The sequence below is a fragment of the Sinocyclocheilus grahami genome, unplaced genomic scaffold, assembly GCF_001515645.1.
Source record: "Sinocyclocheilus grahami isolate Dianchi unplaced genomic scaffold, SAMN03320097.WGS_v1.1 scaffold512.1, whole genome shotgun sequence".
Taxonomy (NCBI): domain Eukaryota; kingdom Metazoa; phylum Chordata; class Actinopteri; order Cypriniformes; family Cyprinidae; genus Sinocyclocheilus; species Sinocyclocheilus grahami.
The window spans coordinates 305,442-325,407 of NW_015505691.1; the positions used below are offsets into that span (position 1 = coordinate 305,442).

The following is a 19,966-nucleotide window of genomic DNA, read 5'->3' on the forward strand; positions in this document are numbered from 1 at the left end:
AACAGGCTTAAACTTGTTCTGTTAATCAAAATGCATATTAAAAATGTATGGTGTATTTCAAAATCAGAAAAGAAACATCTTTATGTTATATAGTGTGTGTGTGTGTGTGTGTGTGTGATTGGCTGCAGGTGAGTCCAATCAGTGCAATGAGGCATGGGAAATGTAGTCCAGGGTGATGTGCAACAGCTTGTGTGGTCAGACAAAGAGCCAACACACATCTTTATGTTATATAGTGTAAAAGTAACACACTAGTCTCCTGTGTTTGTCTAATGAGACAAAAAGAGAGTTCTCCTACTTGCGGCAGGCTGGTGTTATGGTGTCGTGACAGCAACAGGACTCTGCAGGCACAGAGATCTCCCGATAGACAGTGTGCATCTGGCTGATGCAGAGCCTCTTGGCACATTAGCGATCGGCGCATGACAAGGGTGTCATGTAAAGATCCTGGATTGCCAAAGAACACATCTATAGCTGCGTCAAAGTCGCCCTGCAGTAAAACTGACGGGAATTCAATTCAGCTTGTTTGCGCCACTTAAGAATGACATCTTAACAATACTTTCAGGAAAACACAACAATACAATACAATATGAAGAAATAACAATTATTTTTTTAATTATATTTTTATTTAAAAACAATAATCGTTTAGAAACAGGAAATACATTTAACTGGCTTATTTGAATACATACTGTATAATACAAAGATACAACCTACAACTGTCCTCTTCTTCATCTCTCACCTCACATTCAGTCATCACATCACTTATCTGTGTGTCTACAGCTCCATATATATATATATATAATTTATCTTTCATATCAAATATGCATTTGGTGATTTTAGACAGTAGCGCGTGAGCAGGACTTTTATTTTCGTCTGGCGGTGTGACGTCATAAGTATGCGCCGCGCTCCGCTGCATCTGTTGTGATTCGGCTGAAGAAAGGTTTGGGTTTTTACACTTAAAAGTGTTCAAAGTGCAACCCATTCAGGCAATTTTTTTTACAAGCGATGTTAAATGGCTTAATTATTATTGAACGTAACATTCTAATACTTTGTCTAACATTAATGAACGTTGTTTTATGGGTTAAGCGCACCCACACGTGAATAACAGAAAAGGCGCGTCTCATTTCTCTCCAGTAGTGTAAAAATCGAACTCGGTCACTTCTAAGTAGAAACGGAGCTTTCCGAAACCACGAGTCAATTGAATCAATTGTTTGTTGAAATGATTCACTATTTCGAATCGCTGGAATCACCGCGCGCTGCCGAGACCTGCTCAAATCAGTGTAAATGCGACGAGAACAACAAACACTAACATGTGTAAAGACAGCTTTTATAAACTGCAAATGTTTTTACGAAAGTGCTATCTATTAATATAATCTACAAATCAATAAATACTTAATTTAAAGCATAAATACCTAAATATGAATTGTCTAATTAGCATTATTTTATGAATTTGTAGTGTTCGTTTTGAGTGTTTTTGGCTTATCGGGTCATTTAAGGTCTTTAACTATCTCTCTGACTGGCTCCCTTACCAGTGTGCTGACTATTGGGAGCTGATTGAGACGCACCCAGATGGTTTCAGTTGCCCCTCGCTGCAGAACAAAGATCCAGGGGGCAGGGTTGGATCCACATCTAGGGGGTGGAGATGGGTGGGTCTAGGGGGGTGGAGATGAGTGGGTCTAGGGGGGTGGAGATGGGGTGGGTTTAGTTATCAGGGGGTGGAGACGAGTAGGTTTAGGGGTGGGGACGGGTAGGTTTAGGGGTGGAGATGGGTGGGTTTAAGGGGTGGAGATGGGTGGGTTTAGGGATCGGGGTGGAGAAGAGATGGGTAGGTTTAGGTATATGTAAGGTGGGAGGAGTTGGATCTGAATCCAACCTCGCCTCTTGGATCTTGTGTTCTGCAGTGAGGACCATCTCGATGGTTTGGATTTATTTTTCTTTCTGTTAACTATCGCACATCTTAAACAACATGTCCAAACACACAGGAAAACTCCTGGTGAAGCAACTGAGGTCCACGTGACACACTGTTTTAAAGATGACGTTTATTAAAGAGGAGAGTGAAGACGTGAAGATTGAAGAAGCAATCAGAGTCAAACAAGAAGAGGAACAAACAGGTTGGTTTTGATTCTTTCATTCTCATATGTCACATCAGTAAGGCTCAAGTACATATTCATTAACACCTAACCAAAGATGTGTACCATAAATGTACAATAATAAAGATAATATGTGAAGTCGCCATTATTACAATAATACTGTCAAAACAGATTGTTGGTGAAAAATATAATAATCACAGTTAATCTCATTATTTTGCATTAAGTATTTACATATGTAGGCAATATTATTGTGTGTGTGTGCATGCATAATTATTAGGCATATTCTGACCATATTTTTTTTCCAAGCACATTTGACCAATTCCAAACCATATCAATCTTAATAAATACTTTTCTTTTATTTAATCATTTATAAGTGATATATAATTGTCCATGCAGGCATGAAGTGAAAAAGACTTAACTCAGACTAAAAAGTCAAAAATTATTAAATGCCCATGAGAAATATTCAAAACTAATGCAATACAGAAAAAAAAAACATGTCTGTATTTATGTATAATGCAATGCAATGACTATATTTTTGGCAATTAGAAGATAATATTGGCCCCCTTAAATTGGATTCCAGGGCATTTTAAAAGGGCAATTTCAAATTAAATGCATTATCTTTTATGTCAAAATCTTCCAATTCAGGAATCACACAATATGCCTTTGACAATTAAATGAAATTAGATTAACAAAATCTTTACACGCCAAACCTGCATGCCGTTATTTGTTACCTAATGACAGTTGTGTTGAAGTAAATCTCAATGAAATCGTGCGGTGACTTCCCTTATGATGTCATAAGCAATTCAGCTTTTATTTGTTAGTTTTATATTTTAATTATATTAATGTTAGTACATTTACGTGTGTAGCCATAGCATCAGGAATGGCGTATCAACTATCACTGTGGTTGAACGTGTCTGTGTGGATGTGCACTGTCTACACTAGGCTTAGGCTGCATTTTCATCTTTAGACCATATCTGATTTTTTGGCCCGCCTGTTTACGTTCACTTTATTATGCACACGGTAGTAGGCTCTCATCTTTTGAATGGCCATGCTATCAAAATTATTTATATAATTCACATTGAGTGGATATGATTAATATTTGCTAGCATGGACAACAGCTGTCATGGATGTTTTGCAGCACAAAATCTGACTGAATGGATAAAAACCTGAAAATAATGGTAATTTTCATTTGTTATTTTATCTACAGGTCATTAGATGTAGAATTCTGAAGTGAAATAAAGTAGTGCTGTAAGATTTTATTTATTTGAATCAAGTTGAATGAATTAACGAAAGAGAGAGAACGCACAAGTGAGTAGCCTAATAGTGAAGCTTGTTGGTTTAATTGCAAAAAAACAAGTTATCACCTCATTGCTGAGAAATATAATGTAGGTTTTAGTAGCGAAGCTTTTGTATTTATAAAACTCACGGGGCAGGGGTTGAAAACCGGCTCCTGAACGTTGCAACGGTCCAAAATGCAACTGCATATACACTACACGGGCATTAAAACACTGTATTTAAAGGGATAGTTCACCCAAAAATGAAAATTTGATGTTTATTTGCTTACCCCCAGGGCGTCCAAGATGTAGGTGACTTTGTTTCTTCAGTTGAACACATTTGATGATTTTATGAAGTGAAAAAGACTTAACTCAGACTAAAAAGTCAAAAATTATTAAATGCCCATGAGAAATATTCAAAACTAATGCAATACAGAAAAAAAAAACATGTCTGTATTTATGTATAATGCAATGCAATGACTATATTTTTGGCAATTAGAAGATAATATTGGCCCCCTTAAATTGGATTCCAGGGCATTTTAAAAGGGCAATTTCAAATTAAATGCATTATCTTTTATGTCAAAATCTTCCAATTCAGGAATCACACAATATGCCTTTGACAATTAAATGAAATTAGATTAACAAAATCTTTACACGCCAAACCTGCATGCCGTTATTTGTTACCTAATGACAGTTGTGTTGAAGTAAATCTCAATGAAATCGTGCGGTGACTTCCCTTATGATGTCATAAGCAATTCAGCTTTTATTTGTTAGTTTTATATTTTAATTATATTAATGTTAGTACATTTACGTGTGTAGCCATAGCATCAGGAATGGCGTATCAACTATCACTGTGGTTGAACGTGTCTGTGTGGATGTGCACTGTCTACACTAGGCTTAGGCTGCATTTTCATCTTTAGACCATATCTGATTTTTTGGCCCGCCTGTTTACGTTCACTTTATTATGCACACGGTAGTAGGCTCTCATCTTTTGAATGGCCATGCTATCAAAATTATTTATATAATTCACATTGAGTGGATATGATTAATATTTGCTAGCATGGACAACAGCTGTCATGGATGTTTTGCAGCACAAAATCTGACTGAATGGATAAAAACCTGAAAATAATGGTAATTTTCATTTGTTATTTTATCTACAGGTCATTAAATACATGGAAGAAAAATTGTGTGAATATTTCTTTAAAACATTTTTTAATAGACTAATAATTGACTAATAATTTTTTTCTACAATTAAGTGATTAATCTGGTTGTAATATAAATTTTTACCATTTAATTGTTCTATTTAAATTTGATAGAAAATTGAATATTTAAAGATGTACGTTATACTGCACAAATGTAATACAAGAGTAATATTTTTCTGTTACATGTTAAACCGCACTTTTATTTTGACAGGTTGCCATGAAGTTTCTGTGTGTATACAGTATGATGATGCTAGTTTTCTCAAATGAAACGGTAAAATTCTCGCGAAGTGACTCACAGCAGCTCTGGAGATTAAGTTTCTGTGTTCATGCCGTCATATATTGAGACGCAGAGGCCGAAAATCACCGTGAGCGTCACGCGTGTTTCAGTATTTGTGTAGTAAACAAAACTGCGTTTCCGCTATTCATACACACAGAGGCAAGCGGAACATGCAGGATTCATATTTAAACTGTCTTTTGGCATTTTAATATCCATAGACACTAGTTCATATCGCGATTCGAATTAAGTGGCAGTGGCTACTTTTGATTTATTCATTCAAAATTGACGAATTCCGTGGCATTCCGCACTATAGAGTAAATTACGTTTTTATGAATGGACTCTGCGAAAACGGGATCCATATTGCCCTAGAAATGTAACCACACTTCAGAACATTTCGGCTTGCCCTGTGTGTTGTTTAAACGAGTTGCAGGGGTGACCTCACGTCACAGGGTCTCTCTTTCTCTCTCTGTAGAGTATGCGCCCAGATGCGTTCTCAGGTACCGAAATTTGACACCGATTGATTTAACGTGAATCGGTAGTACCGACGCAATTCGGTACCCTTAAAAGTACAGAGTTCGGTACCCAACCCTACACGTATGCAACAAATTGCATGTGATAATGTATAACAAATAACAAATATTGTGAGCAAAAAATCTGATTTTTTTGTGCCAGTGTAAACACAGCCATAGTTGCACCTGGTTGTAGTTTTAGTTGGTACAACAGGTGTAAATATTTATCGATAGGTTGCACGTAGCAAAGCCCAGCATGGGAATTACACCCAACATTTTCACGACTAGCTGATGCAACCGGCCCCAGTACTCCAAAGGTTTTTAACACCAAGAAAGGTGGACAAGGACCATCTTCAAAAAAAGGAAAACATTGTTTCTGGTGTGATCTGCAGGTGCAAGTCTGTGTCCATCCATGCTGCACAATTGCCCAGTACAAAAGTGTCCAAAAATCTGAAAAAGTTTACTCGAGTGGCAAGGCATCTGAACATATTTCATCATTCACTGCCTCGGCAAACTCAATAATAATAATATCAGTGTAGCACATGAGATGAATAACTCTTTTAAGGTGATTGTATGATTATACAGCTCATGGTTCTTAAACATAATTTAAACATACATTTGTACCATCTTTTCTATTCATTAGTTCAAATTGTTTAAATAGTTTCTTTTGTGTTACTTGAGAATCAGAGAAGATGAGAATAGTCATGTAATGTTTAAATGTTAATTTAATGTTTTATATTGTACGGAGTAGGGATGTTCATTTCTGTTAATTCTCCCGACCGACAACCGTTAATAGTTATCCGAACATTAACCGTTAACTGATAAGATTAGAATAATAAATTAGTATTAAGTAAAAATAGAATGGATGTGTGTCTGTGACCCATTAAAAATACAACATAACCTGGATTCACACATCGTCAAATTATCACGCACCTGCAGCGCTTCTGAGAACAGAGAAAAACAGAATAAAATAACAAATAAAAAGAATAAAATAAATAGGCCTACACTAAATATTTTTCAATTAAATTAACATTAAGATGACAAAATGAAAACACACTGAATCCTTCAATGCACCTTAAAGAACCGGCAGAGTCTTTTTTTCGTCAGACAACAATAAATAGCAGGCCTACCTCAGTGCACAATGTGTCTAGTTAAAAACATTTTTTTAATGTGCGGATAGTGTGGAGTAGAGCTCTGCGCGTGAAATCCTTCGTAATGCCGCTCCCGCTGAATTTCTGACCATTACCGCCGAACATGTGTGTTCCGCTCCCACGTAGCATACTTTTCTTTCATCATGCAGCAAACTTACTTGAAATACTTAAGGGGAAAATACTTGGAAAAAATACCTTTTTAGTTCAAACTGATAGTATTAATCGGTAATTTTTTTTTTTTAACTTTCGGTTAACGGTTAAACGGTTAATATGAACATCCCTGGTACGGAGCAGTTTCAAGTGAGGTTCACAATACCTTTACAGTATTCATTTGGGGAAAAAATATATAATCCTTCAAAAGAATCTCTCACATTTTAGAAAGAATTTAATAGATGAAAATTACTAGCCCTCCCATGTTATATATCTCACTCTGCCAACTTGTAGAGAGTTGGGCAGTTTTTTTCAGGCTATGTAGAAATGTAAAAGTATCATTATCAGAACAGTGAAAACAAATGAAAATGTCCCTTAAGGGAAGTGTATACAAGGAGAAAAGCAGAGGACCTAATACTGAGCCCTGTGGCACACAATACTTGTGTTTGATGAAACATCCTCATTCACACAAACAAAGTGTTAGCAGTCGGATAGATGAGACCTAAACCATGCTAATGCTTGTCCATTAATGCCAACATAATTCACAAGCTATCCAAGAGAATGTTGTAGTCTATGTTATCAAAAGAACAAATGACACTAGAAGATAGATGTCACTGTAATAATCAAGGTTTCTGTGCTATTATAGGGCTGATTTACTGACTGAAGTAGCATTTCTCAGCAAAACTGAACATAGTTGAGGGCACTATTTTTCAAATATTTTAGACATGATTGGCACATTTGGGGTTGGTCTATAATAAACTAATTATCCTGGTAAAGTGATAAGGGGTTTGATAACTGTCAGTTTTGTTGGACTGAAGGTTTTTTGGATGTGTCCTAAAGAAAGCAAACATTTATACTGAATATTGTAAAGAGATTCTGAGATAATACGTAACTCCTGTTTCAGTAGCTTAGTGGGTATAGGATCTAGCATACATGATGTTGGCTTTGATGCTTTAAAATGATAGTTCACGCAAAACTGAAATTTCTGTGAACATTTACTCGCCCTCTACTTGTTCCAAGCCTGTATGGAAATCAAAATACTTAAGTCAATAGCTACCATCAATAGTTACCAGCATTCTTCAAAATATCTTATTTCGTGTTCAGTAGAAATAAGACAGGTTTGGAACAACTTGAGGGTGAGTAAATGTTTGGGTGAACTATCCCTTCAATGCTTTCAGGTTGGTTTTGATGTAAGTTGCTTAGTACCATTAAACTTGTGTTAACTTGTATTCGTCTTTTTTTCACTTTAGACCAGATGGTGCTGAAAGTGGAGAGTCAAGAACTGAATGAAACGGAAGAGAAAGCTCAGTATGAGAAACACTATGATTTCATGACTGGAGAGAAATCCACTCAGAATGAAAAGACTTCCTCACAAAAAAGAGCTCAGAAAACCATGTCGAACAGTTATTTTACTTGCCATCAATGTGGTAAGAGTTTCACTCAAAAACAAAGCCTTACCATCCACATGAGAATTCACACTGGAGAAAAGCCTTTCACCTGCCAACAGTGTGGACTGAGTTTTACACATAAAGAAAACCTTAATTCCCACATAAGAGTTCACACTGGAGAGAAGCCTTACAAATGCCAACACTGTGGACAGAGTTTTGCACATAAAGGAAACTGTAATGCCCACATGAGAATTCACACTGGAGAGAAACCTTTTACCTGCACACTGTGTGGGAAGAGCTACTCACGAAAAGAATGTCTTAAGACTCACATGCGAATTCACATTGGAGAGAAGCCATTTGTATGTGGTCAGTGTGGAAAGTGTTTCAGATGTAAAGTAAACCTTAATCAGCACATGAGGATTCACACAAGAGAGAACTGTTTTATGTGTCATGAGTGTAGGAGGAGTTTCACAGATGGGAATGACCTGAAGAATCACATAATAACTCACATCAGAGAGACACCTTTCATGTGCCATCACTGTGGAAAGGCTTGCACAAGCAAATCAATCCTTGAGATTCACATTAGAACTCACACTGGAGAGAGGCCTTTCACATGTCCACAGTGTGGAAAAGGTTTCACACATAAAGGAAACCTTAACATCCACATGAGAATTCACACTGGAGAGAAGCCTTACACGTGTCTAAAGTGTGAAAAGAGTTTCACATATCTAAGAGACCTCAAATGTCATTTGCAAACTCATTCTGGAAAGCAACCGTAGTGTTCATCAGTGTGGCAAGAGATTTACAAAATACAGCCGTTTCAGAAATCACCTGCACTCTGGAGGAAGACCATTTCAATTTAATCAGTGTGATAAAAAAAAATTGCACGCCATTATCACTTACAGATATACCTGAAAAGTCATACAGATGTGAGACCCTTGAATTTACTACATTTTTGACACCGTTCGAATACTGTAAGTGAAGTGACGTGGGCAAGATTGGTGACCCATACTCAGAATTTGTGCTCAGCATTGAACCGATCCAAGTGCACACACCGTAGTGAACACAGTGGGCAGCCATATTGCTGTGGCACCTGGGGAGCAGTTGGGGGATTTGGTGCATTGCTCAAGGGTCTCACCTCAGTCGTGGTATTGGAAGAAAGCGCTGGCCATTCACTCCCCCCACCTACAATTCCTGCCGGACCTGAGACTCGAAACAGTAACAGTGGAAGAAAAAAGCACATCATTACATGTCAGAAATCTTATTGACTTCAGTCCATTTTCAGACATCACAGGTTCACCTGAGGACAGGCTGTGTTTGTCTTCTCCACTTTAGTGCTGTTCTCTGGTCTGATGGAGAAAAACACCTTGGGAAAGAATAAAACAGGTTTTGATGGGTAATTGATCTAGGGAGCTATCATTGCTTCAACATCTAAGCGCACACAACAATGCTGGGAGTAAAATGAACTTGGTCAATCTGTGCTTCCCTATTTTTAATCAAGGCCATTGCGAATACACATAATAGGAGGTGCAGGTTGGCCTACTAGAGGAAAAGTTTTGGGGTCCTGAGAAAAGAATTGAGTCTTCAAGTGTGTAAGAGATGCTTCTTGTTTGTGCTCCGTAATATTGTTTCTTTTGTTCTTTAATAAATACAAGTCTGATTCACACTACACTTGTCTACAAATTTTAGTGTGCAACATGTCCTCTGCATAACAGAACATTGCCACTCACCCACTTACTCTGGATCTGGATGCATGAACTGTTGCAGTTTATTCAGTGATTGCTTGGTAATGCATATACATGTTTTATTATATGTCAACCTTTTCTTATCATACTTTTAAAAAAGAAAACCTCTTTTTCCTCTCAGTATTGACTGATTGAGTAAGATACTGTTTTATTGTTATTGTGAGGTAAAATAAAATAAATATATTAACAATATTAACATCTATTAACAATTTTAATAATATATTCTATACATTTATAATACGAAATTGTGTGTAAGCAATGCTTTCAGCCCTAATTAGAAGGCCACGCGTGCACCAAATACCTCTGAAGAGACGTGTACCTGAAGTACAGTAACTTTCTGCAGAGCAGGTTTGTAAACCGAATAAATGGATAACCAACTTTCAGAGTAAACTTACCCTTAAAAGGGTCATATGATGCTGCTAAAAAGAACATTATTTTGTGTATTTGGTGTAATGAAATGTGTTTATGCGGTTTAAGGTTAAAAAAACATTATTTTCCACAAACTGTACATTATTGTTTCTCCTCTATGCCCCGCCTTTCTGAAACGCGTCGATTTTTACAAAGCTCATCGGTCTGAAAAAGTGAGGTGTGCTCTGATTGGCCAGCTATCCAGTGCGTTATGATTGGCCGAATACCTCAAGCATGTGACAGAAATGTTACGCCCCTCACCATACCGTGATGCCGTCTCCCGGCACGACCAGACAAAACCAATAAAAACCCATTAAAAAAAAAAAAAGTTTCGCTTTCACAACAAAACACACGGCAACAACAATACTACAGCGAGTAAAAGTTATTTTACTTCTTTCTTTGCGTTAACATTTGGGCAGCGTTATGCAAATCGTCCCACATCGTGACGTAGACATGTGGGGGCGTGTTAGAACGAGCCGTTTTAGGTAGGCGTGATTGACTCTTAACTTTTATAAAGAATATCTCTTTGGATTTGAGACTTTAGTCTTTGCAACTTTACAGTTCTTCTTTATGCACCAAGAGCTTGTAACACTCCAAAGAGAAAGGAGAAATTGAAATCGCATCATATGACCCCTTTAACCTGCTTTCAGGAATACCGTCCTGGCACTATGGCAGTGGGTTTGAACCATGCTTGAAACAAGACTTCTCTTAATATGATGGCTGTTTGTATTGAATATAGTTATAGTATATACTAGATGCATTTCTAGACTTCAGTTGTAGATTTAACTACTTAATATAGTTCTAAATGTTACATTAATATTTTAATCATGCTTAATTATTTAATCATGCTGTAGTTTTTTTTAGAACCACATACACACACAGCCTAAGTGGAGAATAAATCTTTATTGCATTCCAACTGGATGCACCACAGTGATTACAACAATTAAAACCAACCAGAGAATTAAGTATTCCAGAACATAAAAATGTTCATGTTTATCATGTTGAGATAAAAAGAATCTACTTTGTTGATTTCCAACCCTACAATTTTAGATTTAAGATTTGAGGCAAACGCACATGTAAAACAACGAGGAGCAGGACATTATTCAGCATTAATACAAAAGAAAACATTTTACTATCCTACTAATTCCTTGTTCAAATGTTAAAGAAACATTGTTTGAAAGATAAATCAGATTTTGTGCAAATATAGGTGAGCCTACACATTTAAATGAGTGCATTTGCATATATGTTAAAGGTATATAAAGTGAAAGCATTCGTTTCATTCATTTGTGACATCTGTGGCATTGTTTACAGGCTTTTCACTCCGACACAGAGTCAGTGTTGAGTTCGAATCATGAATCATGAATCCAAATCCCACATAGAGCGTTTCAGTGAATGTAGTGTTGAATGTGTATATGTGTGTTAGTGTGTGTGTGTCAGAGATGTTGTAGAAGGACAGAGTGCCAGCCGAAACGTCCACATACACACCGACTTTCCTACAGGAGCCTGAAGTGACACGTGTGTCAATGTGACGATAATCGCACCAGAGAGCAAATGGCTCATCAGAGCAGATCAGACACCAGGAGATATCATTGAATCCAAACACACATTCAGCACCCTTTCCTTTCCTGCAGATTCCTTTATATGTCACTGATATATCAGCCTGTCCACTCCATTCAGACTCCCAATAACAGCGTCCAGACAGAGGCTCCCTACACAGGACATGAGGACGCTTATTAAATCTTTCTGGATGATCTGGGTACGGCTGATCCTCATCCACAAATGTTACCTTTCTGTTCTCCTCAGACAGAATGAGCTTAGTGTTTGCTGTGTCTGGATCCATTGTGAGATCACAGAAATCTGAGCATAAGAAGATTTATAATCAGATTTATAACAACAACAATCACTGAAGGGGTGTGTGTGTGTGTGTGTAGACATACATTTGTGTAGTCCTGCTGTAATCCTGAACTCTCCTCCATGATCCACACTATAAAACAAACACAGTGTCATATTCTGCATGTTATACAATCAGTAAACACACAATCAGTATCAGTAATCAGTTTTTTGGTGGGGTTTTCCTACATTAAATAGCTAAATATATTTTCTGCCCCCCCCAACCCTAAACATAATCCCCACAGATTATTTTTATTCATAAAGGCTTCAAGAGTTCTACACAAAGATCAGAAGTACCAGCTCAACTGAGTTACATAAACTGTATGAGAAGACCCAGTATTTGCATCAGGACCGGGGCTCAAACTCTGCATCAAAGCCTAAAGGCTCGTTCACACCCAGCACGATAACTATAATATTGAGAACGATTTTTAGAACTCTATCTTTATCGTTATTTTTAAAGAATAGCACAGTTCACACCACAACTATAACGATAACGATACAGAGGAACGATATCGTTGTGATCACTTTCAAAACGATTTTTTCCCAGCTGATGAACAATAAAAACATTGACGCCCAATCAGAATCCATCCTTCTGTAACGAGCTCAAGAATTTAAAGCGGCAGGCGCATGTGCGCTTAGAATAAACAGACGGTATCGTTCGCTGGTGTGGATGCTAATATCGTTATCTTTATAGTTATCGTTCTTGGTGTGAACAGGGCTTAACACTTACCGCGAGAATAATTCGAAAGCATGGAGCCGTCTGCTCTGCTCTCTAGCTCTCGCAGTACTTTGATGTCAACAAGTTTGATGCGACACACTCATCCATGTTTTTATAGTCCTTTTGATTGCTATTTAATTAATAGAATTTTAAGTAGGAACCACTTTTTTAATATAAAATCCAAAAAATTATGGAACACTGCTCAACTGTACTTCTCTGTCTCATGCGTCATCAAAAACCGCAAGAACACTATAAAAGCACATCTTAACTCTTTCCCCGCCAGCGTTTTTGAAAAAATATGTATGAATGTCTGAACATGCAATACATCAAAATAAAGAGCAGACCCTCCACTTTCAAACAATTCTAGCTTCAAGCTTTGTTTTTTTTAATCAGCACTTGAATGTAGGTAGGTTTCATAAAAAAAGCAACATTTTGAGCAAATAACTGAGGAAATCGCATTTTTGTTAAATACTACATCTGGATCATATTCAGTAATATTATTAAAGCAAAGATGCCGTAGACTGCTTCCATCAGTACCCCCAAAGCTTGCACAGTGAAATTTAAATTCAGAAAGTGGTAAAGGCCTCTGTAACATTATGCAGTTTTCATTTATATGCGGTTAGTGTTGATGATCGCATTCTTTTTCATATGCATATCCTTACATATGAGATCACTCGTTTCTGCATCTTCCTGGTCTGTGTTTTTGATCGGCACTTTCTAGACTCATTCAGGAGATGCGTAATAGCACCCCCTAGCGTATAACAGTGAGAACACGGAAACCCGGAAAATTCCATGTTTGGCAGGGAAAGAGTTAGGCCCAATCCCAATTCTATTTTATACCCCTTCCCCTTGAAACAGAGTGTGGTGGTGTAGGGGTGAAAATATTCCCTTAAGAATTGGGACACCACTACTATGCCGTCACACGTCATCAAGATTGCAAAAGCTTGTGGCTTGAAAGGGCTTAAAAGATAGAGATCTACTGTAAATTAGAAAAATCTTGGGCATGACCTAAAGTTTTTGTGGGGTGTAAATATACTCATCTAATTTGCATATTATGATGTCATCAGGGGGCGGCCCTCTTGAATGTCATAATATTCATGAAATAATAGATATTGAATGGTTGTTTGAACTTATTTGCATTTTTTTTTGTCTTTTTATCCTCATTCCAAATGATCAACAAAAAAAAAGAGGAAACCAACAATAAAACAGGAGAAAGTACTAAATATTACTATACTATATAGTAGTAAAACGCATGTGAACAGTAGCCTACTTTTTGATCAGTTCATCAGTAATATTCAGGAAATAATAGATATTGCCCTGCCACCCCCATCCCCGTTGGGCAAAGGGTCGAAATGATCTCTTGTTTGTTCTTCGTGAACACTCGTCTTGCACGGCGGCACCATTGCTCTGCAAAGATGTACCGGGAGAAGCGCGATCATTAGACGACCGATCGTCATTTCCAAAAGGCAAATATTCCCCTTCAGAGTCAGAATCGGCGAATAACATTTGCAAAACATCCTCACGGTACAACTTTTTATTAGCCATTTGGCTATTTTCTCTCACAAATCTCACAACTTACCCGCACGCTATGAACTGAACTGCTTCCGCATCAATGACACGAAAGCTCACTTGCTCTGCTATTTCCTCGAACACTTTGAATAGGAACATGACGTAATTTTGGTCTAGAATCGAAGTACTACATGTCTGCCATCTAGTGGTAGGGAATACAAATGAGATATTACACCATATTAGGAACTACATTCTATTTGATTAAGTATGACGTCTTGTCGCAATTTTGCGACTTTGTCGCTTAGAGGGTTAATAACAGTTTAAATACTGAATCGCTACATTATATTTTCCAGCAACGAGAGGATAAAATCGCTGTTTTTGAAGTAAACTCACTCTAAAAAGAGAAACGCACAGACGCGCATACACGCATCTTTCATCTCTCTCTCTCTCGAATTGGTAATATTTGAGAAAAGGGTTTAGCGATTTCTAATTATTGGGGGGACTAGCCCCCTTCAAGGTCTACGGTGGTTATCAGATGAAAATATGTTGTGGCACTATCGTGCAGTCTATAATGATATGACGTTAGTTAGCAAATATTAGCGATTTTTTGCAAACATTTCTTAACATGACCGTAAATATGAACTCACGATTGAATGTAACATACAACAAATGATTACTTTTTGTTAAAATCTTTATTAATGCCAAAAATGGCATTGTTCGCTCGGGCAGCCATGTTGCTGCTGAAGCCGGTTTACGCTGAGATAATTCATACCCATTCGTTTGAAGTGTGGTCCCGAAAAATCTTCGTTTGAAGGGCTGTCTGGCCCTTCCCCTACCCCTCCAACCAAAAGAGAATTGAGACACATCTACCCCTTCACGTGAACGCGTGAAACGGAGGGGGAAATAATAAATGTATCATTTGACAGCACTTCATATTTAAATATTGTAAACATGTTCAACATACTTGAGTTTGTCCAGTGTGCAGTTTGGCTGATTCAGTAAATCAGAGAGCAGCTTGACTCCTGATTCTCCTGGATGATTGTAGCTCAGATCCAGCTCTCTCAGATGTGAGGGGTTTGAATTTAGAGCTGAAGACAGGTAACAACAGCCTTCCTCTGTCACCATACAGCCGGACAATCTACAAACAGCAACAGTTCACATGGCATTAGTTTGTGAATCAGACATCACTTTTACACAATGACCAGTGCAGTTCACAGTAGACAGAGCTCAACTTTCTCAAATGCATGTTTTTTTTTCTTCTTCTAATCTTGTACATTCTCTCTTCTATGCCTCTGTGCACACATGTATGCCTCAGAGCTAAATCCCTTTAAACAGACTTCAGTCAGCTGCTAACATATGGACAGACAATTCCTGCATAAACACTACTGACAGTAATCAGTAATACGTAATAGTCTTATTTGCGGTTTCTGAATGAAGTTGACTCTACAAACTCGGTTTTCTACAGAGCTGCTTTATAGAAGAATTGAACTCGTTCCATAATTGATTAACTTTACACAGTTATTAAACTGAACTGAATCAACAATTAACTGACTTTAGCTTAAAATTTGACTTTTTTGTTTACTACTGTCCTCTTTTTAGATCTGCAGAAATTAATTTTGTTTGCATCATTGCAACAATATTTTCCTGTTTAACACTGTATTGTCCTGTATTAATTCCAGCCAGTGGTTTTCATTGGGTGCCCATGAACAGCGTCTACTTTGACCCACCCTCAAACACTTTTGTTGGTTGTTTTGTCAACATGTCGAGAATACGCTGTTTCTGCATTGCAAAGGCTAATTCTTCACTTCCAAAGAATGGGAAAGTGATGAGTTAGGGGTTAAAATCACAGCAGTATAATTCTTTGTTGCATTTTTTGCAAAAAAGTTAAGAGCAGGACTAAAGTGACATGTTTAATTTGTTCAGAGTAATTTTGGTGTTAAATACCTTAGTATGTTCAGTTGGCAGTGTGAACTCTTCAGTCCATTGGAGAGCAACTTTACTCCTGAATCTCGCAGGTCATTGTTACTCAGGTCCAGCTCCATCAGATGAGAGTTTGATGATTGTAGAGCTGAAGCCAAACTTTCACAGCACTGACCAGTGAGATTACATAAGGCAAATCTAAACAGAGCAGTAAAGCAGGATTTAACTCCTGTCACAACACCAATTAAATGACTTAGGCCATGTCCACATGTACTTTTATAAACAGAGTTTTTCCTTCTTCCGTTTTAAAAAAAATCTCCGTCCACATGAAAACGCAAACGCATGCTATGAAGCACTGTCAAGAGCATGCCAAACCAACAGGTGGCGATATAATCTCAACTGTAAAGCCATGTTGGCCAATCGGAAGCCTGAAAAAGTCTCCAGTAGGCGGAGATAACAGCGCAGGCTCCAACGTCACAATCCAAAATATTTGAAAATCTTCACTCTGGCAGGAGTTTTAAAAAATGTTTGGTTTCAGTGAACTGGTGCTACGTTTGCGTGTGGACGAACGGCCTAACCGCGTAGAAAAACCTGTGGTTTTAAAAAATAACCGCGTTCATGTGGACAGGCCCTTAGACACATTCTGACTGATTGATGTTTTTGTCATTTTATTGGATGTCAAGAAGAGGTGGTGACACTACTAAAAGCATTCTATACATATACACTTCAAACTTTTTCTCTGAAACAAATTAAAGTACGGTAGTGCATTGTGATTAAACATGTTTAATCTGTTAGTCATTATAATGTTAAAAATGATTTACTGGTGAACTGTTCTTAACTAGTTAAACTCAAAAACACCTTAGATTTGGCTAGATTATGAAATTATGTCATACCTGAATGCTCTTTGCTTTTGCTGGAATACATCAGGGCCTTAAGTGATGTGAGACCCAAAACTCACTACATAATTTAGTGTCTTTTTTGGTGATTACTGCATAGTCTGTATTCATGGTACTGTTTCTATTGGAATATGTTTTGTAAGTTGTTTTAAATACCTTAGTATGTTCAGTTGGCACTGTGAACTCTTCAGTCCAGCAGAGAGCAAATTTACTCCTGAATCCTGCAGGTCATTGTATTGATGTTTTTGTCATTTTATTGGATGTCAAGAAGAGGTGGTGACACTAATAAAAGCATTCTATACATATACACTTCAAACTTTTTCTCTGAAACAAATTAAAGTACGGTAGTGCATTGTGATTAAACATGTTTAATCTGTTAGTCATTATAATGTTAAAAATTATTTACTGGTGAACTGTTCTTAACTAGTTAAACTCAAAAACACCTTAGATTTGGCTAGATTATGAAATTATGTCATACCTGAATGCTCTTTGCTTTTGCTGGAATACATCAGGGCCTTAAGTGATGTGAGACCCAAAACTCACTACATAATTTAGTGTCTTTTTTGGTGATTACTGCATAGTCTGTATTCATGGTACTGTTTCTATTGGAATATGTTTTGTAAGTTGTTTTAAATACCTTAGTATGTTCAGTTGGCACTGTGAACTCTTCAGTCCAGCAGAGAGCAAATTTACTCCTGAATCCTGCAGGTCATTGTTACTCAGGTCAAGGTCCCTCAGATGGGAGTTTGATGATCGCAGAACTGAAGACAAAGTTTCACACTGCTGATCAGTGAGGCAACATCCAGCAAGTCTATAATACAGGATGACAAAGTGTAATGAGGAGGAGAAGAATGGTTAAGTCATGCTTTTTTTTAGTATTCAGTGCATAACAATGTATATTACCAAAAACTATAGAATACCCAAGAAGTGTCACTTGTATAGTTTTGCATGGCTGAAACAGCTTAAGCAGCACACTTTGCAAAACACAAAATTTATGTCACTGCCAAAACGTTTGGCCATGACTGTACAGCTCTCGGCTGATAAAGCAAGCCAGTGTCACTCCAGTAAAGTTTTGATGGATGATGATTATAGTGACATACGGGAGTCATACATTAGGCATGCGTGTGTCTGTTATTATTGATGCACAAACAAACAGTGTATGTGCGCTCTTGGCAGCAAGTGTTCAGCAAGTACAGCAAGTGTTTTACAATGGATGCTCACCGAAGAAGCATGTTTTGGAGAAGTTTGTGAGGATCAGTGGTGTTTATATGTATATGGGCATCAAATGCTCCAAAATCGCTTGTTCTAACAGAGGAACAGTTCTGATGACAACGACCCGCCTTCAGATTGCGGAGTCTCCACACATTCAGAATGTTTTCATTTTTCATTTGTATTTTGGTATGTTTAGTAATTCTGAATGGATCAGTATATTAGTTTATATGCAATCATTTGGCGTCTCCCTGTGTTAGGTATGACAGGTTGACTTGTGCTTATTTGTTAAAATTACTGTAAAATTGAGTTTTTCGTAATTTTAAGTACTTTTAAGTAGGGCTGCACGATAAATCGCATACGTTTATCATGCTCATCTCGTCAGTAAAGCCGGTTCTGTGATTAGTAATAAATCTCCAGCACGTGCTTTCAGATAGAGCAGCATTTACTACACAGAGCCGTAGTTCACTGACAAGCTACGCAAACAGCTTTCATTATCGCATGTGATACATCACTGATAATGAACGCGATATTGCGTAGCTCACAACTGCGTCATGTTGTGGGCTGCGAAATTCTTCCTTTAGGAGAGTAGAACATTTGTTGCACCGTTTGAGCAGTGTTTTTTAGATGGCTTAGTTAAGCACAATGCATCCTCCTGACAAATGTGTTATTAACAGCTTAATTGAGGCATACTTGAGGTTGTGGTATTGAGCCACCCCTAGCCTTCTTCACAATTCTGAGTGCGCACAAGATCGAGTACCTTCAATACCCTGTAGATGGCAATATCACTTCTTTTGTAGCAGAAATAAAATGCTGCAGAAAAAGTTTGTTGCCATGCAAAATGTATGTTTGTAATGTACTCAAATGTACTCAAAGTACAAATAAAATAGTCCAGTAGAGAGTAGCTAATATCTTTGTAATTTGAGCATCAAAGATCTTCAATATTAGAAAAGTAGCCAAAAGATACTTAAAGGGATAGTTCACCCAAAAATTGAAATTAGCCCATTATTTACTCACCCTCAAGCAATATGACTAGGCTAATATGACTTCCTTCTTTCAGATGAATCCAATCGGAGTTATATTAAAAATTGTCTTTGATCTTTCAAGCTGTTTAATGGCAGTCAGCGGCAGTGGTGGACGAAGTACACAAATCAAGTACTTGAGTAAAAGTACCGATCCGTATAATAAAATATTACTCCAGTAAAAGTACAAAAGTACTTGATTTTTTTATGTACTTAAGTAAAAAGTACCAATAGATGAATGTTTATTTTGCAGTTTTATATAGGCTACTTATATCATTTAATTTTATATTAGCATATTTTTTTTTTATAATCCTACTGCTCAAAATACCTGTGATTTTCCCAAAATAACCAATAAGGAAATAATTAATATAATAAGGAAAATATAATTTTTTATTCTCAATTTATTATTTATTCTCTTTTATGTTGTGTAAAAACACCCCTGGCCAAATGCCCCCAGAGGGCATCACTACCCACTTTAATAATTACTGTAGTTACCATGTTCTGAACATCACATCCTTTCTTTTTCCCTCAGATGTAATCTATCTAGGTGGTTGAATATAAATATTTGGACTTTAATTAAAAAAAAAATTACCTCAATTTAGCACCAGCAAGCT

The 19,966-nt window shown here is 37.2% G+C and overlaps 2 protein-coding genes across 2 annotated transcripts in view; one reads left to right on the forward strand and one right to left on the reverse strand.

Annotated features, from left to right (window-relative positions):
• Positions 1-887: 887 nt before the first annotated feature.
• On the forward strand, positions 888-9,153 carry LOC107554761 (gastrula zinc finger protein XlCGF8.2DB-like). The gene is made up of 3 exons (XM_016237367.1): positions 888-934; positions 1,977-2,105; positions 7,898-9,153. The coding sequence occupies exons 2-3, from the start codon at positions 2,027-2,029 to the stop codon at positions 8,812-8,814; spliced, it is 996 nt and encodes a 331-aa protein (XP_016092853.1). The 5' UTR covers positions 888-934; positions 1,977-2,026; the 3' UTR covers positions 8,815-9,153.
• Positions 9,154-11,083: 1,930 nt separating this feature from the next.
• LOC107554769 (NACHT, LRR and PYD domains-containing protein 12-like) overlaps positions 11,084-19,966 on the reverse strand; it is a 19,176-nt gene continuing 10,293 nt past the window's right edge. Inside the window, 6 exon segments of the mRNA XM_016237378.1 lie at positions 11,084-12,045; positions 12,126-12,172; positions 15,270-15,443; positions 16,250-16,423; positions 17,278-17,417; positions 17,719-17,932. Of these exon segments, the coding sequence (XP_016092864.1) occupies positions 11,465-12,045; positions 12,126-12,172; positions 15,270-15,443; positions 16,250-16,423; positions 17,278-17,417; positions 17,719-17,932 (1,330 nt within the window). The 3' untranslated portion in view covers positions 11,084-11,464.